This window comes from Bufo bufo, chromosome 8, assembly GCF_905171765.1.
Source record: "Bufo bufo chromosome 8, aBufBuf1.1, whole genome shotgun sequence".
Classification (NCBI taxonomy): Eukaryota; Metazoa; Chordata; class Amphibia; order Anura; family Bufonidae; genus Bufo; species Bufo bufo.
In genome coordinates, this window is record NC_053396.1 from 20,346,893 (window position 1) to 20,364,912 (window position 18,020).

Sequence of the window (18,020 nt, forward strand, 5' to 3'; positions counted from 1 at the left end):
GGCATCTGTCAGCAGTTTTGTACCTATGAAACTGGCTGACCTGTTACATGTACGCTTGGCAGCTGAAGGCATCTGTGTTGGTCCCATGTTCATCTGTGCCTGCATTGCTGAGAAAAATGATGTTTTAATATATGCAAATGAGCCTCTAGGAGCAATGGGGGCGTTGCCATTACACCTAGAGGCTCTGCTCTCTCTGCAACTGCTGAGCCCTCTCCATTTTCATTGACAGGACCAGGCGTGATGACATTTACACTGCCTCGTCCTGTCGAAGTGCAGAGGGGGCAGCAGTTTCAGAGAGAGCAGATCCTCTAGGTGTAACGGAAACGCCCCCGTTGCTCCTAGAGGCTCATTTGCATATATATATTATATAATGAGGGCACATATGAACATCGGACCAACACAGATGGGCTCCACAGCCGTGCCCATGCACCAAGTGTAGGTCATCAATGTTTGACTATGGTGGTCCCACTCATCAGCAGAACAGTGGGACACAACATATACTGGAGCAGCATGGCCCCTGCAGATCCGTATACTGCAGCTCAGCCCCAGCAGATCGGTTAGGGGTTCTGCAGTTTGACCCCAACTAATCGCACATTGATGGCTTATCCCAAATCTTGCTAATAGAAGAGTTCTCATTTAATACTTCTATTGAAGTCCCCCTCCAAAAGATGGATGTAATGTGTGACTTCCTTGGAGTCAGTAAATGCTGATTCATTACGGTTTAGCTGAAGGAGCCAAAAAATGAGAAACCATAAAATAATAAACAGATGTTTTACACCATTGCTTTCATGTAAATCTACTTCACCTATAAAGCTCTAATAATAAATGAAAGAGCGACTCCTGCTGTAGAGGACTCAGCACAACCCTGTATTACATGGCCACTCATCTGAGTTACATCCTGTATTATACTCCAGAGCTGAATTCACTATTCTGCTGGTGCAGTCATGTTTACATTACTTATCGTGTACTGATCCTGAGTTACATCCTGTATTATACTCAGAGCTGCACCCACTATTCTGCTGGTAGAATCAATGTGTACATACATTACTTATCCTGTACTGATCCTGAGTTACAGCCTGTATTATATTCCAGAGCTGCACTCACTATTCTGCTGGTGCAGTCACTGTGTACATACATTACTTATCCTGTACTGATCCTGAGTTACATCCTGTATTATACTCCAGAGCTGCACTCACTATTCTGCTGCTAGAATCAATGTGTACATACATTACATTACTTATCCTGTACTGATCCTGAGTTACATCCTGTCTTATACTCCAGAGCTGCACTCACTATTCTGCTGGTGGAGTCACTGTGTACTTACATTGTATTACTTATCCTGTACTGATCCTGAATTGCATCCTTTATTATACTCAAGAGCTGCACTCACTATTCTGCTGGTGGAGTCACTGTGTACATGCATTACTTATCCTGTACTGATCCTGAGTTAGATCGTGTATTATACTCCAGAGCTGCACTCACAATTCTTCTGGTTAGCATTGGAAACCATCGACAAGCCAGTAAGGAATACTGGGAGATTTCAGCTCTAAAGTTTGCAGGATTATGAATGCATCACCGGATTATAACCCAGGCTAGAACTCTGTATCATTGCATAATACTTTTACTATGTACGGTTTTCAGGATTATTTTTGCTGGAATAGAAACCAGCTCTCCATTTACCAAGTTCCTAGTGGGTTTGTGCCAAGCTCCTACTTATACATATCAGCCACTCTATACAAGCAGAGTAGAAGTGTAAAGCAAGAGGGATATTGTCACATCCTGAACCTCAAATGTGGATTTCAGTCTACCAGAATCTACTCCACTTAACTTGGTAGTATGCCACTGCTACATTTGGCAAACCTGCAAATCTTGTAGACCATGGGCAAGCATGCACCTGTGGAAGCTGCCTCCGCCATGTATGCACACAGCTTCTCCATGAAATATAACGTTGTTCAGCGCTGAACTACCAAAGTGTCCCAACCTTCAGATGCCCCTCTTGGAGGGCCACTCTATACCCCATGCTGCCTCATATAATATCCTGCACCAGCATATATTGTTCCACTGGACTAGAGGCCTGGAGGAGGTGGTTCAAGATTTCATTTAGACTTGAACTATACCCAGCTTGAGCTTTTAGGACTACCATACATGTGCTTTGAGGTTGGTTCACCAATAGATGGAGCTAAGTGGGGCACAAGCGTGTAAATCAAGTAATCCATTAAATAAAGGTCCATAAATGCCCCGAGAAGTCTATTTCAAGATGACCATGGGCAAGTCAAGCATGTACTGATGGAAGCTGCCTCCACCATGTATGCGCGCATCTCCTCCATGAAATATAATGTTGCTAATCGGCGAACCACCAAAGTGTCCCAACCTGCAGGTGCCCCTCTTGGAAGGACACTCCATACCCCATGCTGCCTCATATGATACCCTGCCCCTGCATATATTGCTTCACTGGCCTAGAGGCCTGGAGGAGGTGATTCAAGACTTTAAATTAGACTTGAACTTTTCCCAGCTTGAGCTTTTAGGATTACCATACATGTGCTTTGAGGACGGTTCACCAATAGATGGTGCTAAGTGGGGCACAAGCATGTAAATCAAATAATCCATTCAATAAAGGTCCATAAAAGCCCCGGGAAGTCTATTTCACCATGGCCATGATAGCTTTTTAAGTTAGTACATAGCTCTCCTCAATCTGCCGGGCTGCATGTTTGCATAGAAATGAAATCCCCCTTAGTTATGTGTAGAAAGCTTTGTGTGAATAGCAGCAGGCTATTTACCTTTCACCCCGTCCAGCGGCGTCCTCACACACGTCACGGCCGCGCGCTGTAAATGGCCGAATTGACAGACACAACAAGTCTCCGCTTACTACTTAATGTTTGGTGGTCAGTGGTACACAAGGAGATGGAGCGAGGCCGAGATGACACCAGGATTCAAACTGCGAGCCTCCCACTTCAAAGAGCGGTGTGTTTGCCAGTAGTCATCCCCTCCCTTCCACCATCACAGTGTAAAATTTGACACCATTCCCCAGTTACGATCTTGTCGCCGCATATTTTCATGAATGAGCGCGTAGGCGTGCGAATATGGCACTACAATATTTTTCTAGCATCCAGCGTGACCCGTTGATTTGCTATAGTGCTTCTACAGATTTTATTTTGCTATTTGAGTACCCCCCCCCCCCCCCACCGATCAGCTGCCAGAAACTATGGTGGGAACCACTGTGTAGTTTCCTGCAGCGGTGTACTGGGAGCCGAGCTGCAGTACCCAGCATGGCCACTACACAGAGGATGGCGCTCCATTCACTGTATTGTTTCCCCATACGCTGGTGATCAGTGGGGGTGCGGGGTGCCAGACCTGATCTGATAATGATGACCTATCATGAACTTTAAAGGGATTATCCAAGATTTTTTAACTCCGGATAGGTCATTAGTATCTGATCGGTGAGTACTCCCGCCGATCAGATGTTTGAGAAGGCACTGGCGCTCACAGTAGCTCTGCGGCCTTCTCCCCGCTAAGGCCTCTTATGCACGAACACCCACCGTGGGGCAGCCGCAGCGGATCGCGGACCCATTCACTTTAATGGGTCCACGATCCGTCCGTTCCGCAAAAAGATAGGACATGTTCTATCTTTTTGCGGAACGGAAGTACGGGATGAAACCCCACGGAACGCACCATACAAGCATAGCAACCTCTCCATTCACTGCTATAGTCAGGTCCATAAATATTGGGACATCGACACAATTCTAACATTTTTGGCTCTATACACCACCATAATGGATTTGAAATGAAACGGACAAGATGTGCTTTACCTGCAGACTGTCGGCTTTAATTTGAGGGTATTTACATCCAAATCAGGTGAACGGTGCAGGAATTACAACAGTTTGCATATGTGCCTCCTACTTGTTAAGGGACCAAAAGTAATGGGACAATTGGCTTCTCAGCTGTTCCATGGCCAGGTGTGTGTTATCCCCTCATTATCCCAATTACAATGAGCAGATAAAAGGTCCAGAGGTCATTTCCAGTCTGCTATTTGTATTTGGAATCTGTTGCTGTCAACTCTCAAGATGAGATCCAAAGAGCTGTCACTAGCAGTGAAGCAAGCCATCATTAGGCTGAAAAAACACAACAAACCCATCAGAGAGATAGCAAAAACATTAGGCCTGGCCAAAACAACTGTTTGGAACAGTCTTAAAAAGAAGGAACGCATCGGTGAGCTCAGCAACACCAAAAGACCCGGAAGACCACGGAAAACAGCTGTGGTGGATGACCGAAGAATTGTTTCCCTAGTGAAGAAAACGCCCTTCACAACAGTTGGCCAGATCAAGAACACTCTCCAGGAGGTAGGTGTATGTGGGTCAGAGTCAACAATCAGGAGAAGACTTCACCAGAGTGAATACAGAGGGTTCACCACAAGATGTAAACCATTGGTGAGCCTCAAAAACAGGAAGGCCAGATTAGAGTTTGCCAAACGACATCTAAAAAAGCCTTCACAGTTCTGGAACAACATCCTATGGACAAATGAGACCAAGATCAACTTGTACCAGAGTAATGGGAAGAGAAGAGTATGTAGAAGGAAAGGAACTACTCATGATCCTAAGCATACCGCCTCATCAGTGAAGCATGGTGGTGGTAGTGTCATGGCGTGGGCATGTATGGCTGCCAATGGAACTGCTTCTCTTGTATTTATTGATGATGTGACTGCTGACAACAGCAGCAGGATGAATTCTGAAGTGTTTTGGGCAATATTATCTGCTCATATTCAGCCAAATGCTTCAGAACTCATTGGACGGCGCTTCACAGTGCAGATGGACAATGACCCAAAGCATACTGCAAAAGCAACCAAAGAGTTTTTTATGGGAAAGAAGTGGAATGTTATGCAATGGCCAAGTCAATCACCGGACCTGAATCCGATTGAGCATTTCACTTGCTGAAGACAAAACTGAAGGGAAAATGCCCCAAGAACAAGCAGGAACTGAAGACAGTTGCAGTAGAGGCCTGACAGAGCATCACCAGGGATGAGACCCAGCGTCTGGTGATGTCTATGCGTTCCAGACTTCAGGCTGTAATTGACGGCAAAGGATTTGCAACCAAGTATTAAAAAGTGAAGGTTTGATTTATGATTATTATTGTGTCCCATTACTTTTGGTCCCTTAACAAGTGGGAGGCACATATGCAAACTGTTGTAATTCCTGCACCGTTCACCTGATTTGGAAGTAAATACCTCACATTAAAGCTGACAGTCTGCAGGTAAAGCGCATCTTGTTTGTTTCATTTCAAATCCATTGTGGTGGTGTATAGAGCCAAAAATGTTAGAATTGTGTTGATGTCCCAATATTTTTGGACCTGACTGTATGTGACTGCTTGAAATAGCTGTTATTCAGCTATTTTTGGTGCTCCCATAGCAGTGAACGGAGGGTGTCTGCGCATGCGCGGCTGCTCTCCTTCACTTTGAGGGTCTTGTTCTGGAGATAGGAGCAGGGTTCAGACCTGGAACCTGCACCTATCGAACACTGATGGCATATCCTAACTATACGCCATCAATGTCCCAGATGAGAGTACCCCTTTAAGGGGTTGTCCCACTAATATTTTTTTTTTAAAGGATCAGAATGCTGTAAAAAGTTTGAAAAATGTCAGATCTCACCGATCCCTTGCTGCTTCCATATTGATGCTTCCTGGGTCCCCTGCCGGTCCGTAATTCCTGGTCTTGACATAGGAAATGTGACTACTCAGCTAATCGCTGGCCATAGCAGTGACCACTGCAGCAGGTGATTGGATGAGGGACTAGGAAGTGTCAGTACATGCACGGCGGGGGATCAGTGAGTTAAAGGGGTCGTCTCATTTCAGTAAGTTACATTTATCATGTAGAGGAAGTGAATACAAGGCACTTACTAATGTATTGTGATTGTCCATATTGCCTCCTTCGCTGGCTCGATTCATTTTTTCATCACATTGCACACGTCTCGTTTCCATGGTTACGACCACCCTGCAATCCATCGGTGGTGGTCGAGCTTTCACACTATAGGAAAAAGCGATTTGCCCCCATTGTCTGTGATGGCAAAACCCCTTTAAGCTCTTCTACATAATAAATGCTATTTGCTGAAGTGAGACAACCCCTTTAAGTGTAATTTTTTTTATTTATTTTTTATTTACTGCATTCTGATGGGTTTTTTTTATTTTATTTTTTTATTATGGCCTGACACCTTAATTCCCAGAATGTACTAAATTTCAGAATTTAAATGTAGCTTCTTTTTTTTTGTCCTTTTTTTTATTTATTTTTTTGCGCCTTTTTTCCCCCCTTGTGGATTGCATGTGGGCCTCAGGTATTCTTTTAGGAGCCTTTGACGGTTCTCCCTCATGTACAGTATATGTAGTTAGATGCGTGCTACCCGATGAATGCTGCTATGGGATCTGAGTGGTTAACGCAGCTTTTGGATAAAATTCTCTCGTCTGACTACCAGATTTCGGTGCCAGCTGTCATCACCCGCTCCCTCGGTTGTAAATCCTATTTTTGGCCCCTCATCCATGTTGCCCCTTTCCCTCCTCACTTTTAGGTCACGGAAATCCTGAAAAGGTTGAGTGAAATAGGCTTTTGTTTCTCCTGCTCTAGCAGATTTTCTGGTGCACGCGGTGACTGGGAAACGGCTGCCTTTTAAAGGCGCGGGACCGTTTTTTGGAGCCCCCAAATAGACGCCCTATTCAGCTCCTACCGTGGACCTGCCAAAATGTCAGTCTGAATCACAGAAATGTATAGAAAGATCCACTAAAGAGATGTAGGTCACTCTTGGATTTTTTTTTTTATTCAAAAGCTTTAAAGAGCACCTGCCAGCAGGATCAACCCTCAGGAAAATCAAGAAAAATCTGTAGGATCTAGAAAATCCTGCTGTCCGATGGGGTTGACCTCGCTGGTTAAAATGGTACCAGTCTTGCGAAAATCGGTTATGGCGTTCCCAAGTAAAAATACTTTTATTATTATTTATGCAAATGAAGTCGATGGCGCACATAGCGCCTCAGCTTTCTAGTGCTGGTCACGACCCCCTGTCCATCTAAGCCATAAAGAGTAAGTTTTTTAATTAAATTTTAATAAATACAGTAAATTAAAATTGAAATAATTTGTTTTCCTCTGGGGAATTTCACAAGCAGCAGGATCAACCCTGCCAGGTGTGTGCCTGCTTTAATAAGGTTGATCCTGCTGACATGTTCTCTTTAACTTGCTATTCCCTTACAGTTGTAGAATGTCATGAGTTTCTGACCATAAAGAGTGTTTCCTAATATAACTGGTGCTGTACTTCCTTCACAGCTACTTGTAAACATGTTAACGGATTGCCACCACTAGAGGGGGCCGATCTGTATGCGGATTAAATTCAGGTCAGTCAGAGTTGCATATAGCTGTATTCAGCCCCCTAGTGGTGGGAGCAGGAAGTTCAGATTCATATAAGCACTGGTTACAGTATTATTTAATATGGTTACGGCCATTGCCCACCACATTATTTGTCTGCCAACCCATAGAAGGAGCACAGGGAGGAGGAGTTCTTCATAACCGTACCGCCATTTATGTTTTTTTCCTAATATTAGATTTTTTTATTTATTTTTTGGCCAAAATGCACATAAGCTCCACTCTAGGTCTATCAGCAGCCTGGTAATTATCTTCATATATTTTTTCATTTTTAATGTGCCCTAAAGCCACGGTTGACATATTTTTGCTGCATTACCTCCTCACATTTACCTTTTTATCCTTCTTTATTACTTAATTCCCCTTTTTTCCCCTTAAGTGAGGAAAATTGGCTTCTACCTCAGTTTTTTTTCCCCCCCTTCCTCTGGATCAACTTGCAGGATAACAGGCCGAACTGGATGGACAGATGTCTTTTTTCGGCCTTATGTACTATGTTACTATGTTAGTAATTGCTTTTCAGACTTCTAGGCATTGTACCCTATAGCTTCCCAACTTTACTCAGGGGGGTAATGTGAAGCTCCTGAGCCCTAGTGCAAAATCTAAGGTACACTCACACGACTATGTAATATCTGGTCCGCAGAATACGTCTGACGCCCTTGTTGTATCCATTTTTTTTGTTTGTTTTTTGCAGACCCATTTTGCAGCCTATTATAGGACGTGTTCTGTCTTTTTGCAGAGCGGTTATATGGATGCAGAAAGCACACGTCCGTTCCACATAATATGTCCTATACTTTGCGGCAAAATGCGGTTCATAGACCCATTAAAGTCAATGGATCTGCAAAAAAACGGATGCAACATGGCCGTCGTTCTTAATTTGCCGATCCGCAGGTTATGTCAAAAATATGAGACTGTGAGCTGTAGTATGTCAGTGCGGCTGATTAGGTCCAATTAGAATTTGCCTCCAGTTCAAGTGAATGCGGTGTCCACAACCCTGTTCATGTGCATCCAAAATTCTCTGTCTGCAATGAAAAACTAAGGATGGATGAGGACGAGGGTCAGAAATCCTAGGGTCATCCTTGAGTGTCTATTTCGAGAACATATCCTCCTGGTCTCTTTATATGGGCAGAAGGACCTTTTGGGCACATTCAGGCTTCAGGGCTGAGGTGCATCCATAACATGCTTACCTCGCTACACCCCTGCCTTTGCTATCAGTCAGCTTTGGTTATGTCACCATTAGGAACTATTGTGGTTCCTGCCTTTGTAGACCACTCGTGCCTAGAAGACTTGATGCCCAAGCCACGTGGAGACCCTCTCTTGGGCAGCTTTAATTTTGCAAGGAGGACCAAAAAAGGCGGCAGCTCTACGAGGGGTGTCACCCACTTTCTTCATCTTCTGGCTTCTTAGTCAGTGATACACTCCTGCTTCTGTATCACTACTGGAATGGACACCATATTGGTTGTGTTCAACCTTCCAAAAAATGTATTGCAGGATAGAGGGCAGATGAAAGGCTACTATTTGACAGGTCTTTTTTTTAGAGGAAAGTTCATTTCAGAAGTTGGAGACCTTGCTTAGTAGGCCCTATTTTTGTTGGCCTACATTAGCATGCTGTCATCAGGCCTCATTGTTGTGGTACCTGTAATACTCTAGGGGTTACTGAGGGCCGAATATATTTGTGTTCAGAGACCATTACATCACCAGCTATTTCCGTGCTCCCGTGTTTTCATTTGAAACATGGAAGAATTATATTGTATGGAGGTGGCCAATGTCTTGTTTGGTTTCCACTGACTCAACTTGATGTGTATTTTCCATGTTCTTCACTATTAGAAAATCCCATGCACACTATGTGTGCCCCATCGGTAGTGTTGTCCTCCTTTGCCCCTGGGGCCTGGTGCCTCCTGCACTATGTGTGCCCCATCGGTAGTGTTGGTCTCCTTTGCCCCTGGTGTCTGGGGCCTGGTGCCTCCTGCACTATGTGTCCCCTATCGGTAGTGTTGTCCTCCTTTGCCCCTGGTGTCGGGGGCCTGGTGCCTCCTGCACTATGTGTGCCCCATCGGTAGTGTTGTCCTCCTTTGCCCCTGGTGTCTGGGGCCTGGTGCCTCCTGCACTATGTGTGCCCCATCGGTAGTGTTGGCCTCCTTTGCTCCTGGTGTCTGGTGCCTGGTGCCTCCTGCACTAAGTGTGCCCCATCGGTAGGGTTGGCCTCCTTTGCCCTTGGTGTCTGGGGCCTGGTGCCTCCTGCACTATGTGTGCCCCATCGGTAGTGTTGTCCTCCTTTGCCCCTGGGGCCTGGTGCCTCCTGCACTATGTGTGCCCCATCGGTAGTGTTGGCCTCCTTTGCCCCTGGTGTCTGGGGCCTGGTGCCTCCTGCACTAAGTGTGCCCCATCGGTAGTGTTGGTCTCCTTTGCCCCTGGTGTCTGGGGCCTGGTGCCTCCTGCACTATGTGTGCCCCATCGGTAGTGTTGTCCTTCTTTGCCCCTGGTGTCTGGGGCCTGGTGCCTCCTGCACTATGTGTGCCCCATCGGTAGTGTTGGCCTCCTTTGCCCCTGGTGTCTGGGGCCTGGTGCCTCCTGCACTGAGTGTGCCCCATCGGTAGTGTTGGCCTCCTTTGCCCCTGGTGCCTCCTGCACGGTACTGTATCTAGTTTTATAATGAAGACCTCGGGGCTGTCCTGCTTCACTGAACGTCCACGTGGAGGAGTCCTAAGATGAAAAGGACTAAAAAGGAACTGTTTATGTCTAACCGTAATGTGAAAGCAACACTCAGAGAAAATGTAAATCACAGAGCACTTTGCGCGGTTTCTTGGCAGCCGGCACTTGAGGAGAATTAGCAAATGGAGGCCGAGCTGGAGATCTGGAGAGCCTCTTGGCTGTTTATAATGGAGGCACTACTGTTGCAGGGACTGGAGATTTCGGAGAGCAGGATGGGTCCTCCTGGTTTTCCTGTCATTCGTGTGACCGGATGAGCATCTGGCCCGAGAGCTTCTTCATAAACCTGTCTAATAAAGCTGATCTCCCATGACCTCTCATGCTCCAAATGAGCGCGACTTCCTTCCCACTCGCTTGACTGTCTCTTTTCCAGTTATTGTGTGACCGCGTTATGATTTCAGGTGCTAAGGAATTTCTTAGAGAACCTGTTTTCTGCCCTTTTCCGAGAGCAGGATATGATGGAGGGAGAGAAGTTTAACTCTGTGGTGTGACCTGAAGAAGGATTTCAGAGTGAGAAGCAAAGGACTCCTCGGAGAGACAGTGAGAGTCCTAATTACCCCCCCCCCCACACACACAGTGATTGACAGCTGTCATTATATCAGTGTGTGAATACAGAAGGCTGTCAATCACTGTATGTGGGCGGGATTCCGTACCAGGTTTAGATTTTGACCTGTAGGCACAAATAACAAGGGCTGCATCATGTTCTCCAGTTCTCCTTCGTTGGACCACTTTTAAGCCTCATGCAGACGTCCGTGGAACACGGAACTTCTGGGCATTGCAGGAGTGCACGACGTCATTGGTTGCTATGACGCCGTGCGCTTCTGCAATGCCAGTCCGGTATCTCACGGACCGTTTCCCACGGACGTCTGCATGAGGCCTTAGTAGGTACTAACCTCTGCCGACCAGGAATGCCCCACTAGGCCTGCCATATTGGACATGATCTGACCCAGTTGTCTAACCATCACAATCTGTCAGGCCTCATTCACACGACCTTGTTTTTTGTTCGCATTTTTTGGGATCTGATGCAGACCCATTCATTTCAGTGGGGCCGCAAATGATATGGACAGCACACCCTATGTTGCCTGCATCCGTATATCGGCCCCGCGAAAAAGATGGAACAGGTCCTATTCTTGTCCACTTTGCGGACAGGGGTTTAAAAAAAAATCGGCTGCATGCACATGCCAAAATCTGTGTTTTGCGGACCGCAAAACGGATACATTCCTGTGCATTTGGCCTCATTCAGATCCTTACGCTTGCCTATTTTTCTCGTTGTCTTACTGCCTAAGGCTACTTTGACACTTGCGTTGTTGTTTTTCCGGTATTTAGATCCGGCAAAGGATCTCATTACCGGGCAAAAAAAACTTTTCTATTTAGTCATTATGCATCCTGAATGGAAAGAGATGCGTTCAGGATGTTTTCCGTTCCGGCAGCATTCGGCAAGCAAGCTGCGTTTTTCTGTCCGGTCATAAAAACGAATCCGGCAATGAAAACAATGTAAGTCAATGGCGACGGATCCGTTTTTTAATTTTTTTTATAGGAGCTTAAAAAAACAGATCCGTCACCTATTTGACTTTCAATGTATTTAGTGACGGATCCGTTTTGACTTCACACAACCGCATCCTAACGGAACGGATGCATCCTGACGTGCAAAATCAAAACGGATCCGTTTAATTACGGTAATGAGGTCGGATCTCAATACCGGAATTAACAACACAAGTGTGAAAGCAGCCTGATATATCCGCCCCTGTAGTTATGACGCGGCATCATCTATCCAGTATATATACACATTATAATGGTACCGTACAATTATATCCAAGGACAGAATTCTCTGCATGTTCTCAGCCAGTTGGAAAAAGCCATCCATTAGTATCAGACAATTAATACCCTTCATTACTCACTGAGCGGGCATCTCCGAGCTGGATTCAGTTTTTCCACTCTTTTGTTATTCCCTGCCGAAGTGTGTGTTTCAATGTTTTGGCGCTTGGAACGCGGCCAAGAACGTGCGGAGCATGCTCCGTGTTGCGATCCTCTGGCCTGCTCTCACTTCTGGGAAAGTTCTCCTCTGCTCCTGCTAAATCGATGTGACAATATGTTCAACGGTAATGGTATTGTAGACCTCGTATAGGGTCCTCGCCGTTTGTTAGTCTTCGCGTTTTTGGCAGGACCGCTGCTGATGTTCCATGAATGAACACAGGACATTACACGAGCCACTCTTGTGGTTTGTGGGAATATTTTTTTTCTTTTGTTGGAGTAAAAGTTTTTCCACCCTAGAGATTGTGAAGTTGACGGAGTTCGGCTCGAAGTTCCAAGTCATTATGAACTGGCTCCGAAACACTCGGGGGCAGGCGGCCTACAGGACTCTGTGCCCTGTCACTTACTTAGGCCTCTTGCACACAAACCTATTTTCATTCATTTTCAGTTCATTTCAATGGGTCAGCAAAAAAAAAAACGGAAGGTACTCCGCGTGCATTCCGTTTCTATTATTGTCCGCATTACGGACAAGGATAGGACTGTTCTATTAGGGGCCGGCTGTTCTGTTCCGCAAAATACAGAATGCACACAGATGTGATCCGTATTTTTTGTGGATCCGTTTTTTTGCGGCCTGCAAAATACATACGGTCGTGTGCAAGAGGCCTTAGAAGAGTTTTCCTAAATTTTTAACTGTTTAGTATCTGATCGGTGGGGGTCCAACACCCGGGACCAGGGTTGCCACCCGGTCGGTATCTCACCGGCAAGGCCAGTATTTTAATCGCCTTCCAGTGCCGGTAATTATTTTTTATTTTTTTGCAGAAACAGAGAAGGGGGGCATTACTCCAACTGGGGGCATTTTACTAATGGAGGCATTATACTAATGGAGGCATTATTCCAACTGGGGGCATTATTCCAACTGGGGGCATTTTACTAATGGAGGCATTATACTAATGGGGCATTATTCCAACTGGGGGCATTATTCCAACTGGGGGCATTATACTAATGGGGGTGTTATACTAATGAGGGCGTTATTCTAACTTGGGGCACTAATGGGGGCATTATTCTAACTGGGGGCACTAATGGGGGGCATTGGTCTTCCCGGGGGGCACTAATAGGGGTTTTATTCTTCCTAGGGGCACAAATAAGGGCATTATTCTTCCTGGGGGCACAAATAAGGGCATTATTCTTCCTGGGGGCACAAATAAGGGCATTATTCTTCCTGGGGGCACAAATAGGGGGCATTATTCTTCCTGGGGGAACAAATAGGGGGCATTATTCTTCCTGGGGGGCACTAAAAGGGGGGGCATTAATTCTTAGGTGCACTAATGGACCCATTACTATCACCGGGGGGCACTGATGGGGGCATTACTACTACTGGGGGCACTGATGGGGGCATTAATTCTGGGCGACACTTATGGGTGCATTAATATTATTGGGAGCCAGAGTATGATAGCCATGCCCCACAACCACACCCCCTTTGGGGTGTGGCTTAACTTGGCCGGTATATTTTGTTGGGAGAGGTGGCAACCCTACCTGGGACCCCCGCCGATCAGCTGTTTGAGAAGCCATCGGCGATCACAGTAGTGCTGCGGCTTTCTCACAGCTTTGCGTAGGCCATGTGACGTCATGTTCATCGGTGACGTGGCCTAGGCGCAGCTCATCCCCATTGAAGTGAATGGGGCTGAGCTGCAATACCAAGCACAACCACTATACAATGTACGGCGCTGTGCTTGGGGAGCTGAGAAGGCTGTAGCACTGCTGTGAGCGTCGGTATCTTCTCATACAGCTGATCGGCGGGGGTCCCGGGTGTTGGACCCCCACTGATCAGATACTGATGACCTATCTAGAGGATTGGTCATAGCATAAAAAATCTTTAAAAAAACCCTTTCAAGTAATGGGGCATATTGGATTACCTTTAAAAGAAAATCCATTTTCATATACCATAGTCCCAAATTCGCAAGGACTGTCCTTGATTTTCGGAGACAATCCCAACAAATCTGGGCTGAAAATGGGCTTAGTGGTCATTCCTAGATGGGTTTGGGGGCGTTCCTAGAGGCAGTGCTTGCATGCCCCAAATTTAAAAACTACAATGTTTGTAAATAAGTAAAATACTGAAATACCCTATTTTATGTTAATAAAGTTGGACCCCGTCTTCCAGGAGCCTCATGTATTAGGGGCCAAATCGGGCGGGACTAATATGGCTGCAATTCGCCCGAGAACCGTGGCTGCAGTTTTACCATCAATTGGCAAATGGCCACGTGATTTTGCCAAAAAAACTGCTCTTTTACCTTGAAATCTGTGCATAGAAATGCTACGTGGTCTTGTTGATGAAATCTCTGTTTTCTGGCAAAATTATTTGGCCATTTAACAATCAACGCAAAAATACCGGCCCCCCTCACATTGCTGTTTTCAGGCCTCATGCCCACGATCGTATGTGTTTTGCGATACGCTCTCTGCATGCCCCCATTTTTTTCTAATTTCTGTAGAAATGACCTATTCTTGTCCGTTTTGCAGATGTTCTTGTTTTTTGACATAGGGATGCGTACAGTGCCCTTTCTTGCTGCTCTGCTTGCGCCAGTGTCAGTCTATACTGATGTTTTCGCATTCTATTCATTGGCCAAGTTGAGCAGTGCTACACGGCAGATAAATAAAAGTGCTGGGTTATTATCGGTGATGGCTGCAGTCTTTCTGGAATTATTCCTAATTAGTATAACCCCCATCTGAACTGAACTGTTGAAATGGCAAACTCCAGTTGTGCCAGTGTAACAATGCTTTGTGCTCTGGTCGGGGTGGGTGTATATTGTCATCATTTTCCAGGGTGCCCTTTGTGCTCCTGATGATGTAGCGTAAGCAGCTGCGTTAGTAGAATGGACATCTCAGTCTCTCTGACCTTTATCTTTGGGGACAGTGACTCAGTGTCACCGCTTACAAACTTGGTGGGTCTGGTGGGATTCATCATGACCTTCACCATTACTATACAACGGATGGCAAAATCAATGTATTTCCAAAGCTATTTCCCTTACAGATCTAACACAGAACTGCTTACAATCTCCATTAGATGATTGCCTGCAAATGCCAAAAATGCAAATGCCATCCAGGAGGATCCAAGCATGACCCTAAATCCAGGAGACCATGACTCCTCCAGCATGCCCCAACTCCCGAAGCCTGTGTCTCCTCAAGCATTCCCCTAGTCTAGGAGCCCAAGGTTCCCCAAACACACAATTCTTCAGGAGACCAGAACTCCCCAAGCATGCCCCTAGTCCAGAAGCCCAGGAGTCCTCAAGTATACCCATATTCCAGAAGCCTAGGACTCCCTAAGTACTACCCTCTAGAAACCACGTACTCCTTAAGTATATCTCTACTCCAAAAGCACTGTTTTCCCCAAGCATGTCCCTGATCCATAAGCCCAAGACTCCCCAAACACACCCCTCTCCAGGAGCCCAGGATTCCCCAAGTGTGCCCCTATTCCAGAAGCCCAGGAGTCATCAATCATGCCCTTACTCCAGAAGGTCCAGGACTCCCTAAGCACACCCCTCTTCCAGGAACCAAGGACTCCTAAAACATGCCTGTACTCCAAAGGCATGGGTGTTCTCCAAACACTCCTTTCTTCAGGAGCCCAGAACTCCCCAAGCACACCCCTACTCCAGGAGCCTAGGAGTCCTCAAGCACGCCACTACCCCAGAAGCCCAGAACTTCTCAAACTCACCCCTACTCCAGAAGGCCAGGGCTCATGCACAGCAGCAAGTTGGTTGGTTTAACTTTCCTCAGTCGATAATCTTTCAGACCTTGCTGAAATAGAATCCGCTTCCTGGTGAGGTTTTGGTGGGCTTGTGCTTATACACTGGAGCCAGTATGAATAAGCAGAGCTGCAGTGTAAAGCAGAGGCAGAGCCCGAGCTTATGATGAGACAGTGTATAGAATTTAGACTGCTGTTTAGACAGACGCTGTTGTAATATGGAAAGACCCGTGTGTTGAGAAAGCGCCGCTCGTTTGCATTTTTTTCCATTTTCATCAGACTAATGTCACTTTTCTTCTCTTCCAGGAGATCGCTCTTTCTTTGGATTCTTTTATATGTTTCCTGTTGCCTGGATATTTCTCAGGGAGCAGCTGAAGGTAAATGATTTTGGTTTTCATACTAATTAATGTACATTGGGGGCTTGGGCCGTATTATTATTCCTGCATCGGCTGGGTTGTAATTCTCAGGATATTGAATACTGTATTTCAAGGGCTGATAATTGCCATAGAAATCAAAGTAATTGAAAGAGGGGGCACATCAATGCACTTGGCTAGTGATCACAAAAAGTCTCATTTGGTGGTCTGCCGGATGGGAGTGAGTGCAACAAAGGAAGCAGACCGGATAAAGGGGGTGGTGGATATAATGGAGAGGTGGGAAACTGGGGCCGCCATGGCCTATTGAACGGTATCAGTGCTGCAGTAACCAGCTCCGACCACTACACAATGGATGGAGCTGTGGAGTTCCGGTTACTGTTTCTACGGCGGGGGGCCAGGATTGGACCACCACAGATCTGATATTAATGACAAATGTAAAACCATAGGACCCCGCTGTTACCTGTCCTGTCAAGAAGCTTCAATATGAGCAATTACCTCTCCTCTATAACCAAGGCCTGATGCACACGACTGTCGTTTTTTTTGTCCGCGTCCGATCCACATTTTTACCAGATTGCACGCGGACCCATTCGTTTCTATGGGTCCGCAGAAAATGCGGACAGCACTCAGATGTCATCCGTGTGGCCGTTCTGCAAATTACAGACCACGTCCTATTCTTGTCGGTTTCTAGAAGTCTATATGCACACACAACCATAGGTATTTTGCGGTCTGCAAACCGCAGATCTGCAACGTATGGAGACGGGTTTTGTGCATGTTGGAGCCCGTTTGTAGAAATGCTTATTCCTGACTGAAAAACGGACAAGAATAGGACGTGTTCAAAAATTTGCAGAGCGGCCGCACAGATGTGGTCAGCAAACAGATGTCATCCGTGTGGTGTTTGCATATTTTGCGGCCCCATGGAAACAAAGGGGTCCGCATACGTCTGCAAAAAAGGCCTCATGGACATGACCGTATTTTGGGTCCGCATATGATCTCCATTTTTTGCGGATCATCCACAGACCCATTCCTTCCTATGGGTCTGCAGAAAATGTGGACAGTACGCGGATGTTGGCATCCACGTGGCTGTACCGCAGATTATAGAATATGTCCTATTCCTGTCCGTTTTGCGGACAAGAATGGACATTTCAATCACAAAATTGGGGCATGCACACAGCCAGTATCCGTATTTTGCGGATCCGTGGTTTGTGGAATGCAAAACGGATACGGTTGTGTGCATGAGGCCTAATGGGTCCTGAGGAAAATGCGGCTTGCACGCGAAAGGTATCTGTAATTTGCGGATCTACGGTTTGCGGGCCGCATACTGATACTGCCATCTGCATGAGTCTTAATGGTACTACTGTATTACTGACCATAGCTGTTCTTTGTACCGTCACCTGTATAGTCTCCTCTAGATGAATCGTTTCCAGGGGAGAATACTATTGAGCATGCCCCTGTTCGCCCCTTTATACAATTGGAGGTATATTATGGGCAATTAATGGGTGCTGTAATTATGCATCCTTAGGACATGGCTCAATAATAAGTCCTATTGACTGGGCCCTTAGGTTAAAGGGTTATCCAACCCCTATAATGACCCCCCCCCCCCCCCTTAATGCCTGGGCCCCTCGTATACATTATACTTACCTGCTCCCCGGCACCCGCGTCTTTCCGGATCCGCTGCTTTCTGAATGGGACTGTTGGAGATTGCCCAGCGCTGTACTCTCTGGCAGGCCCATAGAGTGAGTACGTGCTCCACCTTGCTCTTAGGATAGGTGGGGCCCCAGAGGTTGGACAGATCCAAATGGTCATCGACAGAGCCCATTGACAAGAAGAGGATGATTCGAGGTTCTGG

At 46.2% G+C, this 18,020-nt stretch overlaps 1 protein-coding gene across 1 annotated transcript in view; it reads left to right on the forward strand.

Moving 5' to 3' along the window:
- The window catches only part of COL27A1 (collagen type XXVII alpha 1 chain), a 282,597-nt gene that overhangs the window by 22,376 nt on the left and 242,201 nt on the right, over window positions 1-18,020 (forward strand). Inside the window, exon 2 of the mRNA XM_040404975.1 lies at window positions 16,107-16,177. Within this exon, the coding sequence (XP_040260909.1) occupies window positions 16,107-16,177 (71 nt within the window). The remainder of the gene's footprint in view (window positions 1-16,106; window positions 16,178-18,020) is intronic.